The sequence below is a fragment of the Momordica charantia genome (assembly GCF_013281855.1).
Source record: "Momordica charantia cultivar OHB3-1 chromosome 5 unlocalized genomic scaffold, Mcharantia_2.0 BLBB01000005.1, whole genome shotgun sequence".
Classification (NCBI taxonomy): Eukaryota; Viridiplantae; Streptophyta; class Magnoliopsida; order Cucurbitales; family Cucurbitaceae; genus Momordica; species Momordica charantia.
In genome coordinates, this window is record NW_028275163.1 from 5,946,068 (window position 1) to 5,960,524 (window position 14,457).

At 38.7% G+C, this 14,457-nt stretch overlaps 1 protein-coding gene across 10 annotated transcripts in view; it reads left to right on the forward strand.

Annotated features, from left to right (window-relative positions):
- Nucleotides 1–14,457, forward strand: part of LOC111009207 (DNA topoisomerase, type IA, core) — a 32,523-nt gene that overhangs the window by 16,749 nt on the left and 1,317 nt on the right. For 9 of the 10 annotated variants that reach the window (XM_088124150.1, XM_022282201.2, XM_088124147.1 and 6 more), the window contains 8 exons: nt 1,271–1,433; nt 1,521–1,640; nt 8,760–8,839; nt 9,599–9,877; nt 12,164–12,332; nt 13,032–13,160; nt 13,259–13,471; nt 14,102–14,281. In XM_088124150.1, coding sequence (XP_087980276.1) covers nt 1,271–1,433; nt 1,521–1,640; nt 8,760–8,839; nt 9,599–9,877; nt 12,164–12,332; nt 13,032–13,160; nt 13,259–13,471; nt 14,102–14,281 — 1,333 coding nt within the window. The remainder of the gene's footprint in view (nt 1–1,270; nt 1,434–1,520; nt 1,641–8,759; nt 8,840–9,598; nt 9,878–12,163; nt 12,333–13,031; nt 13,161–13,258; nt 13,472–14,101; nt 14,282–14,457) is intronic. The other variant, XM_088124148.1, reaches the window with a different exon arrangement.

The window sequence follows — 14,457 nt, forward strand, 5'->3', positions numbered from 1 at the left end:
GGCCCCTGGTGGGCAATCATGCAGCAATTACACATCATCAAGGATCATGCCATCTGCTGGGCTGGTGAAGGGAGCCATCTTAGCTTCTTGAATGACCGATGGCTGGAACACGAGCAACTGGCCTCTCTTTTCCCCAGGCTTTATGTCATCACTATCGACAAGGATGCCAAACTATCTGATCTTTGGTCCAAAGCTACCTGATTATATTTTTCGCAGACCTCTCAAGGAAGAGGAAATCGAGGATTGGCTGCGCCTCTCACACTCACTAAATACGTACGGTCTCTCTCCATCAAATGACAAATGGTTCTGGCCACTTGATACCTCAAAGACTTTCTCCACCAAGTCAGTTTTCAGTAACTTGACATCTCCTGAGAACCAAAGCACGCCCTCACTCTATAACAACATTTGCAAGGCAAGCTCCCCAAGAAGGGAGCTCAGTCATGAAGCAATTAACATGCATGATAGGTCCAAAAGAGATTGCCTCACATAGTTCTCTCCCCCAGCTTCTGCCACCTTTGTCATAGGGCATCGGAAAATCAAGGACACCTATTCATTTCATGTGACTTTGCCACTCGCTTTTGGGGACGAATTCTTACAAGCTTCGGGTGGCAGACAGCCATGCACCCATGCCCATATATCTTCCTTGATAGTCTTTTGAATGGCCACCCTATGGAATTTATGGCTAGAAAGGAACAACCAGGTCTTCAATGACACATCCCTCCCTTTCGAGGGTTTTTTTTATAGGGTTGTTGTCTTAGCTCTTGGTTGGTGTAAATGTTTCTAAATTTTACCCTTCAATAGTTCCAACCTAAACGACCTTATTTCTAGTTGGAAGGCGTTCTTGTAACTTGCCCTCGCGGCCTTTTATATATTTCTTAACATCAATGATATATCGTGTTTCATACCAAAAAAAAAAAGTTTCTTGTTCTTAGGTCATCTTTACCTACTTACCTCAAAATCCTGTCTCTCTGTTTCTCTCTATTGCACGCACACAAATACAATAAATAAATAATTTTGGTTATATAAAATTGGGGGGGGGGGGGGGGTTGAATATAGACTGGAGCCCATTTTGTTCTCTTTTCCCCTTGTTTGCATGGATTAGATTTCAAATTATTTACTAATGGTCTCAGTTACCATTCTTCCTTGATCTGCTTCAACTTTGATATGCAAAAGCAATTCAAGTCTTCAACTTTCATCTAAAATGTTATCATCTTGACTAATGATCTCGTCTTGATCACTGGCTAATCATAATGTTGTTCACTTGTTTCAGCTATGGGCCATGCCAAACTCCCACACTTGGGTTTTGTGTACAGCGTCATTTGCAAATAACTACTTTTAAGCCAGAAAAATTTTGGTCTGTGTGCCCTTATATTATGCAAAATGGATATGAACTTAATCTAGACTGGGAGCGTGGCAAGTTATTCGATTGTGATGTGAGACATTGTTTTAGCCTTGATAAAACACCTTTTAATCTGTTCTTTGCAATGCTTACTGTCTTATATTCTTCCCCAATGTTTCAGGTTGCTGTAATGTTTCAAAAGCGGGTAACCGAAGATGGGATTGTAGAAGTAACAGAAATATCTGAGAAACAAGAAAGCAAACATCGGCCTTCTGGACTAAATACAGTGAACCTTCTGAAGGTAGATATATGACTACTGGAGTTGTCTCCTTGTAAGAATTTCAAATTAGATCTAGAGTTCAGAATGAATAGGCCTCAAGGTGGAGCGTGGTGGCCTATATGAACTACCCCTGTGACTAGTCAACTCCTCCTACCCTTTCACGTTCGTTGGAAGAGTTCTTACATTGGCATTTCAATTCATTCCTGATGGTAATAAGGAAGGGAAGTTTCAGTCCACTAGTAAACAAGGGGGTTGCCCGAGAAATAGATCTTTGAATCAACACCCGGGGGACTAGGTCTAATGGATGCCCCAGCGTAGAAACAGGTGGGCACGATGCCGTAGAAACATCAACCCGAGTCGTAGCTACACCCGCATCAACACCACCGCTCCCTTGGCCTCATCTGGCCTCCTCCCTCACCCCCGACGATCTTTGTAGCTGTATTAACGTACCCAACACCGCTCTATCGGCCTCATCTGGCCTTCTTCCCGACACATCACCTCCAGCCAATCCATCGGCCGCCTTATCATCTATATAAATGACCGCCCTATCGGTTGTTACACCCGAACACTCTGCAGTGTTACTCCCTATCACTAAAGTATCTATGCCTAATGGGGGTACGACAGATGGAGTCGTTCCAAATTTGAGCTCACCGGCAAACCAGGAAAAAATTCCTCCAAATACGGCTCCAAAGGTTTCAATATTACAAAATCCTCTAGATTGGAATCAAACATTTTCAAAAGAACGAGTATCAAGAGCAGGTGGTCACCTCGAAACAAACTGCCTAATGACCGCCAAAAAGCTTCGCAAAGGAAAAGACTAGAGCAGTACCCACCCTTGAACTACACTGGAGGATGGCCTTTGAACCGCCTTAAAAACTGCACAATAGATGCTCAAAACGCCACCTTGAGCCGTGCTAATAACAGCCTAAACCTCCGCACACACACGAAGACATGCGTTACCCCTCGAAGCTGCACTAATTTCCGTCGAATCCCACGAGGCCGCACAAAATTCTGGCGGATAACCTCAAAACTTCACAAAAATCCGTCAAGTACCTTGAAACCGGCGGATAACCTCAAAACCTCAAAGCTTCGCAAAGGGTGAAACGGCAGGTGCGACGGCCATTGGGCGGCGTGAAGGGTGGTATTGAGCGGCGACGCCATGTGAAGATATTTCTAGGTAGAGAAGGGTGATTACGCGGCGTGGGAACCCAAAGATTGAAATCCAATACTTCCAAGCCAGGAGAACTCTAACTTTAAAGTAGGGGGCTACTGTTGGGGATCCACCAAAAGATCGAGCTAAAACAAGCCCGTCGAAGAAGTGTAACAAGCCCAAAACGGGCCCTTCTGGGCCGCCCAAACTAGCACACACGTGTAATGCGGCCCAGTAGGTCGCGTTATATGCTCACAAGCATGTGAATAGCTCATTCCGTATTGTGTAGCCTATGGTCATGCCATAAAGCAGGTTATAGGTGAGCTGGCCACATCACACCTTATTGCGCAACCAATTGTCACGCCATATTGCAGGTTATAGGTATGCCTGTTGCCCATTGATGGGTTTCATTCACACTGCCACCAAATCTATAAATAGAAATGACCCTCAACCTTCCAAGGTAAGCAATTCCACCGAGACTTGTCCTTTCTGTTCTTCTCCTCTTAAGCTCATCAACTGACTTAAGCAACGACGGAGTGTGGTAGGCTGACACCACAGCAGTGTTCTGTGTTCTGTTTCTTATTGTTCCTTTCTCAGTAGATCAAGCTTCTCCCAGACAAGACCTAACATCTTCTAAATTACTTGACAGTCGATCCACTCGGTTCGATGTTTTAACAACTTTTTATTGCTCTTGTTGAGCTAATTCTATGTTATCTTCTGCTCTTTTGGTTCTGAAATTTGTGGCTTTGAAGTTGTTCTCTAAGCATTGTAGCAAGCAATTTTCTGAGTTCTGGTTTAGAATGCTCTTTATCTTCTCTGAGTTTGTACTGCTCTTGTTGAGTTAATTTTATGTTATTTTTATCTTCTTTTATCACCTCTTTGGGTGTTTGTATCTTGAACATTTTTTCTTCCATATATCAATGAAAAGTTGTTTCTCGTTAAAAAAAAAAGAAGAAACAACTTTCGTTGATGTATGAAAAGAAAAAATGTTCATGATACAAACCCAACGAAAAAAAAAACTTTCTATGGATATATGAAAAAGAGAAAAATTTCAAGGATACAAACTCCTAAAGAAGCGATAGAAAATGAGAAAATGAGAAAAGGAGAAAAGAACAAAACAGAATAGAGTCTCGAGTCTCGTCTAGGAGCAATAAAATCAAATTAAGAACAAAAAATGCTATCAATAAGAACATGCTAACTAATATCAGAACAATCCACCAAGAAGCGAGGACACAAAAAGAAAACTTCAATGGACTTTAACTTCAGGCCCGCCAGCAGCTCCAATTGATCTATTTCTCTATCTCGAACGGCTTGAAACTCTAGCCTTCTCATAGGGTGCTCTTGTAACAACAACCAAGGGGATATCCATGCTGCTAGAGTAAGCTTCTCAAAAAAGAAAAACCCTCGAAGTAAGATAAACCGACCAAGGGATCTCTTACTATAAATGTCTCTCAACCATTGCTAACCAAACTGCTTAAGAAAATAAGTGCACACTAGAAAAAGCTGCAACCCTATTAAAAACCAACAATCAGCCGAAAATAAATGGCAATCAGCTCCCTTCAAGACCCAACAAATGTTAAAGTGACTCCTTCCAAAAATTTAAACCGCAAAGCACAAACCCAACATTAAATATTGAATATTAAAAAAAAACCATGCTACATGATCTCAAATAAGTGAACCGTTAAAAACAGAGGACCCAAACTTCTAACACATCTCTTTAAAATCAAAGGATCATATCAATAGGGACAAGTGTGATCCCATTTCTTCGAAATAAGGAGGAATGAAAAGGAATGAAAAGGTTGCTTTGAAGAATCTGCCTTCTCAACTTCTTTTTGCTCATGAAAAAGGATTTGAAAATCTTTCTTAAAGGATTGCTCAAAAATATCTTCACAGGGAGGTCTGACTTTGGAAGACTTTGGAAGAGAATCCAAATTACTACTAATACTAATCGCTCCATCTTGGTGGATAGTTTTGTTTTGTAGTTAGCTCGATATTATCGTTGGATTTTATTATTCTTAATGCTCCCTCTTGAGCCTATTCTATGTTTTTGTCTTTTCTTTTTTTCTCTCGCTCTAGGAGTTTGTATTTATGAATTTTTTCTCCTTTTCATATATCATTGAAAAGTTGTTTCTTGTTAAAAAAAAAAAAATACTAATCGCTCCATCCTCATCTTCCAAATCATTATCTGAGAAATCAAGGGTAGATGACCTATGAATCAGGCCTTCATTAGTGGAGTTAATTTGACCAAAAGAAAGAGTATTTGGTCTAACTCTTTCTCTTTCCTCATTAAAAGCCTCATTCAAATTTACTTGAACCTCTTTAACTTCCAAAGGCTCTGCAAACTCCTTTCCAAAGAGAGTGTTGGTGGTGTAATTAGTAGTTGTCTTTAGCAGTTCGGTTAGTTAGCTTTTGTTTTAAAGATTATGTGTTGGCAGTTTTAGTTAAAGCTGGCATCACTAACAAAGCTAAGAATCCTATAAATAGGATTCAGCTCTTTCAATAAGAGTTATCATTTCCATTCTTCAAACAAGATTCTAAAGAACTACATCAGATTTGGTATCAGAGCTCCCAGATTTTGGGCAGTCAATGGCGGGCAAGAAACCAACCACTTCGGACTCTTCCCTTGCCAACAAAGAAGCGGATCAAGTATCCGTTCTCTCACCACGGTCAGCAACCATACGCTTGCAGTTGGTTGAGGGGGATGTGAAGACCATCCAACGGGAAGTGAGTGAGATTAAACAGATTTTGGAAGGTATGCACGATCATCTTGAGAGATTGAGTATCCAACAGAACTCAGCAAGAACGGGCCAAGAAGCTAGGAAAACAGAGCATCAAGGTAATTACTATCAAGAACAACCACGGGTGCAACCAAATAGGTTCCAAGAAAACGTTCTTGATCCAAGAATGCCCCAAGAACAGAGGACTGCACGTCAAGAATTAAACCAAAATCCCCTGTTTCGACGCACGGAAGAATTTTTTTTGGATTCTTCTAGTGGGGAGGAAGATATGCCGGAACTAGAAGAAGGTAACAGAGGGCGTCGGGGTAATCAAAGGCCATATCAAGAACCAAATGAGTATAAGATGAAGATTGACCTCCCAACATTCAACGGGAAGATGGAAATCGAAGGGTTTTTGGATTGGGTGAAGAATGTTGAGAACTTTTTTAGCTATATGGGCACACCCGATCACAAAAAGGTTCAGCTAGTGGCGTTCAAATTGAAGGGGGGCGCTTTGGCTTGGTGGGATCAGTTGGAAGTCAATAGGCGTCGATATAGGAAAAGATCGATCCGGACGTGGGAAAAAATGAAGAGGCTGATGCGTGAACGATTTCTCCCTATTAACTACGAGCAAATACTGTATAATCAGTACCAAAACTGTAAACAAGGTACGCGATCGATTGTAGATTACGCTGAGGAATTTCACAGGTTAGGAGCCCGCACAAATCTTGGCGAAAACCAGCAATACTTGGTGGCTCGTTTTATCGGCGGATTGCGGACAGACATCAAAGAACAACTAGCTCTCCAACCAATCGGATTTCTCAATGAGGCCATTTCCACAGCAACCACGGCAGAAGAACAACTCAATAATAGGTATAAGACAACTACCCTAGCCATTAATCTGAAAAAATGCCTCTTTGCAGTTGAAGAAATTTCTTTTCTAGGGTTTATTATTGGTCACAACGAAGTCAAAATGGACCCCGTGAAAACTAGTGCCATTTCAAGTTGGCTAGAACCCAAAACAGTTAAAGATGTGCAGTGTTTTCTTGGGATTGCCTCTTTTTATAGAAAATTCATAAGAAATTTCAGTTCCATCGTTGCTCCTCTCACCAACTGCCTTAAAAAGGGCCAATTTGCGTGGGGACCTAGTCAAACCGAAAGTTTTAACCTACTTAAACACAAGCTAAGTAGTAGTCCTGTCCTTACTTTACCTGATTTCAACCAGCCCTTTGAAGTAGCCGTAGACGCCTCCGAGATCAGGATTGGGGCTGTGCTATCCCAAAATTCCCACCCCATCGAATATTTCAGCGAAAAATTAAGCCCATCACGACAAAAATGGAGCACCTACGAGCAAGAACTCTACTCCTTAGTTAGAGAATTGAAGCAATGGGAACATTATCTGCTAAATAAGGAGTTTGTCCTATTTACCGATCACTTTTCACTTAAATTTCTGCACACACAAAACTCTATTAGTTGTATGCATGCTCGCTGGCTTTCTTTTCTTCAACGGTTCAATTTTGTCATTAAACATAAATCTGGCATCACTAACAAAGCTGCAGATGCTCTAAGTCGGAAAGGAAACTTATTAACAACTCTAAAAGGGGAGATCATTGCCTTTGAACACTTACCTGACTCCTACGAAGGAGATCCCGATTTTGGAACTATTTGGACCAAATGCCAAACACATACAGCTTCCGATGGTTACCATATTGTGGATGGCTTTCTATTTAAAGGCCATACCCTGTGCATTCCCCATACTTCTCTTCGGGAGGCTCTTATAAAAGATGCTCATTCCGGGGGTTTAGCCGGCCACTTGGGACGAGACAAAACTATGGAGATACTGAACATGAGGTTTTTTTGGCCTCAACTCCGCAAAGATGTGGCCAACTATATTGGTCGATGTTTTCTTTGTCAAACATATAAAGGAACCACTCAAAACATAGGCTTATATACTCCCTTGCCTATACCAGAAAATATATGGGAAGACTTATCTATGGACTGTCCTTGGGTTACCGCAGACCCAACGAGGTTTTGACTCTGTTATGGTAGTAGTGGATCGATTTAGCAAAATGGCACATTTTTTGGCATGTAAAAAGACATCAAACGCCATTTATATTGCTACACTAGCTACACTATTTTTTAAGGAAGTTGTCCGCCTCCATGGCGTTCCTAAGTCTATTGTGTCCGATCGAGATGTGAAGTTTTTAAGTCATTTCTGGCGCACCTTATGGAAAAAATTCGATACTAGCTTAAAATTCAGCACTACTAGCCATCCACAAACGGACGGCCGAACTGAAGTTACCAATCGATCTCTTGGTAATCTCATCAGATGCCTTAGTGGAGATCATCCTAAACAATGGGACTTATCTCTTGCACAAGCCGAGTTTGCCTACGATAACATGAAGAATAGAACCACGGGGAAGTGTCCATTTGAAGTTGTTTACACTAAAATTCCTAGGTTAACACTTGATCTAACAAATCTTCCTTCATCTGTTGATCTCAGCTTGGAGGCCGAAGAAATGGTCACACGAATAGCCAAGCTTCACCAAGAGATCCGCGATCATATTACTCGATCAAATGAGAAGTACAAAGCTTTTGCAGACAAAAAACGACGTTTCAAGGAGTATAAAGTGGGTGATCTTGTGATGATACACCTACGGAAAAGTCGATTTCCAGCAGGAACTTATAATAAGTTGAAGAAGAAAAAGTTGGGTCCTTTCCCTATTCTAGAGCGCTACGGTGTCAATGCCTACAAAGTCGACTTACCAAACAACTACAACATCAGCCCCGTGTTTAATGTTGCAGACATTTACAGCTATCTACCACCGGATGAATTTACTTTGGCCCCATAACTCGAGGACGAGTTGTTTTTTTTGGGTCGGGGAAATTGGTGTAATTAGTAGTTGTCTTTAGCAGTTCGGTTAGTTAGCTTTTGTTTTAAAGATTATGTGTTGGCAGTTTTAGTTTTACCCCACGGTAACTTGGTTTACCATTGTAAGTTTTAAAGCTAAGAATCCTATAAATAGGATTCAGCTCTTTCAATAAGAGTTATCATTTCCATTCTTCAAACAAGATTCTAAAGAACTACATCAATTGGACTTCTTTCAAGAAAAGAAAAATTGAAGGGGCTGAATGAGTCTATTAATAGTCTTCATACCTGGTGGAAAGTGGTTGCCATTTGAATTCTGGTTCAAGATATCTGCTGCGTTTATTTCTTGGAAAAGCTATATTACGTTCTTAGATCGATTCAAGTCATCGTCATGTTGTATGCAGGTTGCTTCAAGCGCACTAGGCTTTGGACCTCAAATGGCAATGCAACTAGCTGAACGATTGTATACACAAGGATTCATCAGGTTTTCTTTCCGTCTTTTTTCCTGTGAATTTTGTCCTTTGGAAACCTTTATTTTTTTCCATTTAATATTTTGAAGTCATTTCACTATCTTGTGCCTACACGTTTTATTTTTTGTTTGGGGAAAGTTCCATATGCTCTCATTGCAAAATGCAAACAGAGAAATCGGACCCACACGTTTTTTTTTTTTTTGGCTCCTAATCCATGATTCTTTCTTTCTTTTCACGTTCAAATGAAATGGAAAGAGGGAAAAAACTGAAGGGGCTCTCTGAAGTGTCAGTCCAAGCAGCATAAGCAGGCAAGAGAGTGGTAGTAGGCCTCAGTTGAGAATTTGTCTAGCTCGTTTCTCTTATTCTTTTGGGGGTTCTTTTCTTTTTCTGTATATCTCGTTCTTTCAATCTAATTTAATTTCCCTTTAGAAAAGGAAAAACATTTGATTATCTTAACGTCATATCATTTGCTTTAAGAATGCACCGTATATGTCTCAAGGTTTAGGCAGTGAACTACCACGTAATAAAAAATAACAAGGATAAATTTTTAGGGACAGACAATATGCTTCTTCTTGTTGAATCTTTGCCAATTCTACTCTTTTCTTGTTTGAATATTCTGAAGACATTTTATATATTTTCCTTCAACGCAGGTTGACGTTTTACTTCCTTGATATCTTTTTCTTTTTCTTGTAACCTGAAGACCTCTCTCTCTCTCTGTTTACTTTTTGTTTCTCTTTTTTTCTTTTTTTTTTTCCCTTGGCTTCTTTTTGTAGCTATCCACGTACAGAGAGTACAGCTTATCCTTCTTCATTTGACTTCAAAGGCACTCTACACTCCCTTTTGAAAAATCCAGAATGGGGTGATTATGTACGGGTGCTTCTATCTGATGGATACAGTAAACCACGATCAGGAACTGATGCAGGTGATCATCCTCCTGTTACTCCAATGTGTTTAGCAACTGAAGATATGCTAGGGAGAGATGCTTGGAGATTGTACCAGTACGTGTGTCAACACTTCATTGGGTCTCTGTCTCCTGACTGCAAGTATACTAGGTAACGAACTTTGTTTTAGTTGTTTCTTTATTTGGTTTTATTGGTTCTCAATTTCTGATGCACGACAATGGTGGAAAACTTTGTTGGGATTAATTTATATTTTGATTCGAGGGTTTGGAGGATTTTAAATTAGGAAGCACGGACATGTGTGAAATAGCATATCTTTTTATTTTATTTTATTTTGGACACGTGGCGGAGCGGACACATCAGATGCTTGGCGGACAGCCCGTCTTGAACGCATAAGGCGAGCCTCATTAAAAAAAAGAATCGGAAGGAAACAAAGAAAACAAAGAAGAGGAAGGGTGGGGAGAAGAATAAGCGTTGGAAAGAAGAAAAGAAAAGACAGAGTATAAAAAGGAAATTTGAATAAGAAGAAGAAGAAAAGACGGAGAAGAAGAATCCCTAGCAACACTTATTGCTAGTTGACAGTCTTCCTCATTAGAAGACAGTTTCTAGAAGCACTAAGTAATTTCTGGTTGCATGAAACTGCTAGATGGCAGTACTCCTCCTCCATAAATACAACTCATGTTTAATGGTTAATCCTTAATCGAGTCTTTTGGCCGTTATAATCTGAATTTATTTTTGGACCCTAATTTTGGCAGTAGGAAACAAGGTGATAATAAAAGGAAATAGAAGGAGAATTTGTAGAATCCAACGCAAGGGCTTTGGAGCTGTTTGAACTGTTTACTAGTCTTTGAAAAGTAAGGGAAATTGTGTGGCTGTTTGATAACAAATTTGGGCCTGTTTGTTATGTTTTGTTTTCGGTTAGCTATTTTTGAAAATCATGCTTATTTTCTCTTTTTTATTTCTAATTACTTTCTAAAGTGTTTTTGGATTCCTAATCAAAATTTGAAACTAAAAGAAGTTTTCAAAAAATCAATTTTTGATTAGCCACCATGGATCGGCCTTAATGATCAACAGGGGCAATGAAAAAAGTAAAAAGCTTACAAGGAATAGGTTCAAGTCAGGATGATCACATATCTAAGATTTAATATCATTCGTGTTTCCTTGGTAACTAAATGTAGTGGGGTCAAGCAGTTGTCCCACGAGATTAGTCAAAGTGCGTTAGTTAGCTCAAATATTTACGGATATAAAAGATAATTATATATATATTGTTTAATTTCACTAGAATTTCATAGATTGAAAACAAAATCCAATATTTTATCTCAGATTACTTTTAGGAGGAAATCCAAAGATGGATGAACTTTTAAATCCAATTGTTTAAAATCTATTGAAAAAAAAAAAGAGAAACTTCTCTGGGAAGGCAAGGGGATGGAAAAATTAAGCATTTAGCCAGATGGGATAAAATGTTGAAACCATTAAAGTGTGGTGGGTTAGGGGTTGGTAGTGTGAAGATTACAAACAGAGTTCTTTTGTCAAAGTGGGGATGGAAATCCTCTGAAGAATCTAATGTGTTTTGGATAAGATGGTAGGAAGAATAGATGGCTTAGGGTATATAGCGGTTGCCTATTTAGGATATTAAAATTTTTTGAGTTTCCTTGGCAATCGAATGTTGCAAAGTTAGGTGGTTTTCCCATGAGTTTGGTCGAGGTGTGCACAAGTTAGCTTGGATACTTTGAAGTTCAAAAATAAAGTATGGATAGATGGCTTAGGGTGGCATACCCTTCTTAGAAATGGTGGTAGCCGTAGGAGTCCTTGGTGCTTTGCGTAAGTTTTTAGTGATTTTTGGAAGCTAGATTTTTTTTCCTTCAAGTATCAAGGATTTTGTCCACCAAGGCTTTGTGGCCGCAGTTTTCAGATTTGAAAAAAGCAATAGTGGCTCAATGATTTTCTTACAGTTTTGTGGGAACTGTAGTTTTAATGAGATTGAGTTTTTTTATGGGGAGGAGAGGACTATGGATCATTGATGTGATTTACTGTTCCAGGCCTCTGATGTATTAATCTTAATATATATTTTTTACTAATTTTTTCTATACAAAGCAATTGGAGACCTTTTTATAACTCCTTTGGTATCGCTTGACCTTATAGATTGTATTTACTTCCATCATTGAAATTGTTTCTTATTTAAACATAAAAGAAAAAGGAAAAAAAAAAACCCACATCCAAAAGGATTTCTATTCCATAGTCTATAGTCATTTTAATTCTGTTTTATCTTTTAGTGACACTAAGGACTTCTAACATGACTATGATCGGCCATTAAATAGAACTCCTTAAAAATTGAAAAGGAAGCTAAATTAGAATAGCTGAAAATTTTGTACAACTTGTTTCGTTCTGTTGTGGCTATGTATTTTAATCAATTATCCACATTTCAAATTTCCCTTGAAGGACGAAGATACAGTTTTCAATTGCTGGAGAAATATTCCATTGTACTGGGGTGCATGTTATGGCAAAAGGATTCACCTCCATTATGCCATGGTTGGCAGTAAATGAAAAGAAACTACCTCAGTTTCTGAAGGGAGAGAAAATAGAAGTTGCAAGGGTGGATCTTTATCAGGTATTACTTATAGCTTCTGAAAACATTACTAATTGTTAACAGTTTCTGTGCATTTGATGTTATTTCTGTATAAGATCTTGAAATTCTGCTTCTCTCTGCCATTCATTTCTATTAGTTACTAAATTACGGGTCTAATAAACCATTTCTGCAAAAATGGGGACATGGGTTATGCCCTTGGTTTTATAACGAGAAGTACAATTAGAGATGGATGGAAAACCACCTGTTAGCCACCACTATTATTGAGAGAATTCTGAATGTCTTTGCAAATGACTTAGTGTATAATGGTGGAATAATGATTGGTACTTTTTGTTCCTGTTAAACATCAATTTTCTTTTCTTTTATAACTACAGCCTCCCATGATTATTAATGGTTGGAATGTGGTTCTTTGGGCAGGGTTTCTCTAGCCCCAGCCCATAGGCTCCGCTTGTCTTTTCTATCCTTTTATCTCTAATAATATATTTTCTGTTCATTTCTTATAATAAAAGTGAACATCAATTTTCAGTAAAGATGGATGATCTGTACCTTTCTGTCCTGTTAAACATCAATTTTCTGTAACCATGCTTTCCAGTTGTACTTACACGCATTGTATAGATTTTCTTTTCTTTTCTTTTTCTTTTTTTGATTATTTTGGACTCCATATGTGTTTCGGTCATAGACTAATGCTACATTTTGTATCTGCATACTCATTAAAATTCTCAGGGTAACACCACGCCTCCCGATTATTTAAGTGAAAGTGAGTTGATTTCTCTCATGGAGAAGCATGGAATAGGCACAGATGCATCAATACCTGTACACATTAACAACATAGGCGAACGCAACTATGTGCAGGTTTGTAATGTCCTGGAGTGCTACTGCTGATGTGATAGTCCAGCATGAAATATTAGCACATTTTACCTTGGTTATTTTGCTGCATTGTTAAATTTCAGGTTCAAGCTGGAAGGAGGTTGGTTCCAACTGCCCTAGGTATCACTTTAATCAGAGGTTATCAATGTATTGACCCAGATCTCGGCCTACCAGATATTCGAAGTTTCATTGAGCAACAGATCACTCTTGTTGCCAAGGGTCAAGTAGATCATTTTAGTGTTGTGCAGAATGCACTGCAACAGTTCAAGCAAAAGTACAGCTACTTCGTTAAGAAGGTTATTTCTACTGTGCATCCTTACTAATGGGTACACTTTTTTTAAATAAGAAATTATTTAATTTATTGTATGAAGTTATGAAAGAGGGAGAAAATAGCCTTATTGGAGTTACATGTTCTTCAATTTGACAAAAAGTGTAGAAAAACTATAATGATGAAGGCAAGGTGATAACTTACACCAGGAGATTACTCAAAGAACTATAGATTCCAAAAAACTATTAAAGAATTTCTCTTTGTCGCTGAAGATCCAAGGACCAAGATCCTTCGATTCCTTTGATCCTTGTGTGACTAAAAGATAAATGCTCTAGTGAAGGTCATCCGAAGAAGCATTTTCTCCTTTATAAAGGTTACTTCATATGTTATGACAGAAGCATAACAGGCTTTCCGTTCTTTTGTCTTTTTTTTTTTAAATAAAAGTCGTGTTTGTTTATTACTTAAATCTCAAGGACCTTTACTTGCTTGCTTGCTCCTATTCACGGTTCCTTAATTTTGTTTCTAATTAGCTATGTACAAAATCATTGCAAAAGTCTTAGTAAAAAGGCTAAAGCAGAATGTTTTACATTGAGAATCTGACCTTTTAACTTCAGAATTGTTACAATCAAACTTGTAAAACGCTTCATAACTTGTTCAGATTGATCACATGGATGCTCTGTTTGAAGCACAATTTTCTCCTCTTGCTGATTCTGGACGCTCTTTTAGCAAATGTGGCAAATGCCTGCGGTATATGAAGTTTATTTCTTCCCAACCACAGCGCATGTACTGTAATACATGTGAGGAGGTTTATTATCTTCCGCAGAAGGGAACAATAAAGGTAAATATATCACAAATTATTGCTACTATTTTCCACTGGTAAAGATTCTCCAGCTTTCTGGTTTCATGCCCTATATATAGTTTGTGCAGATATTATACTATTGTACCTTCATTTTCGCAAAGCATATGGTAACTGCTGCACCGTCTTACTTACCTTGATTAATAATAGTATTTCAT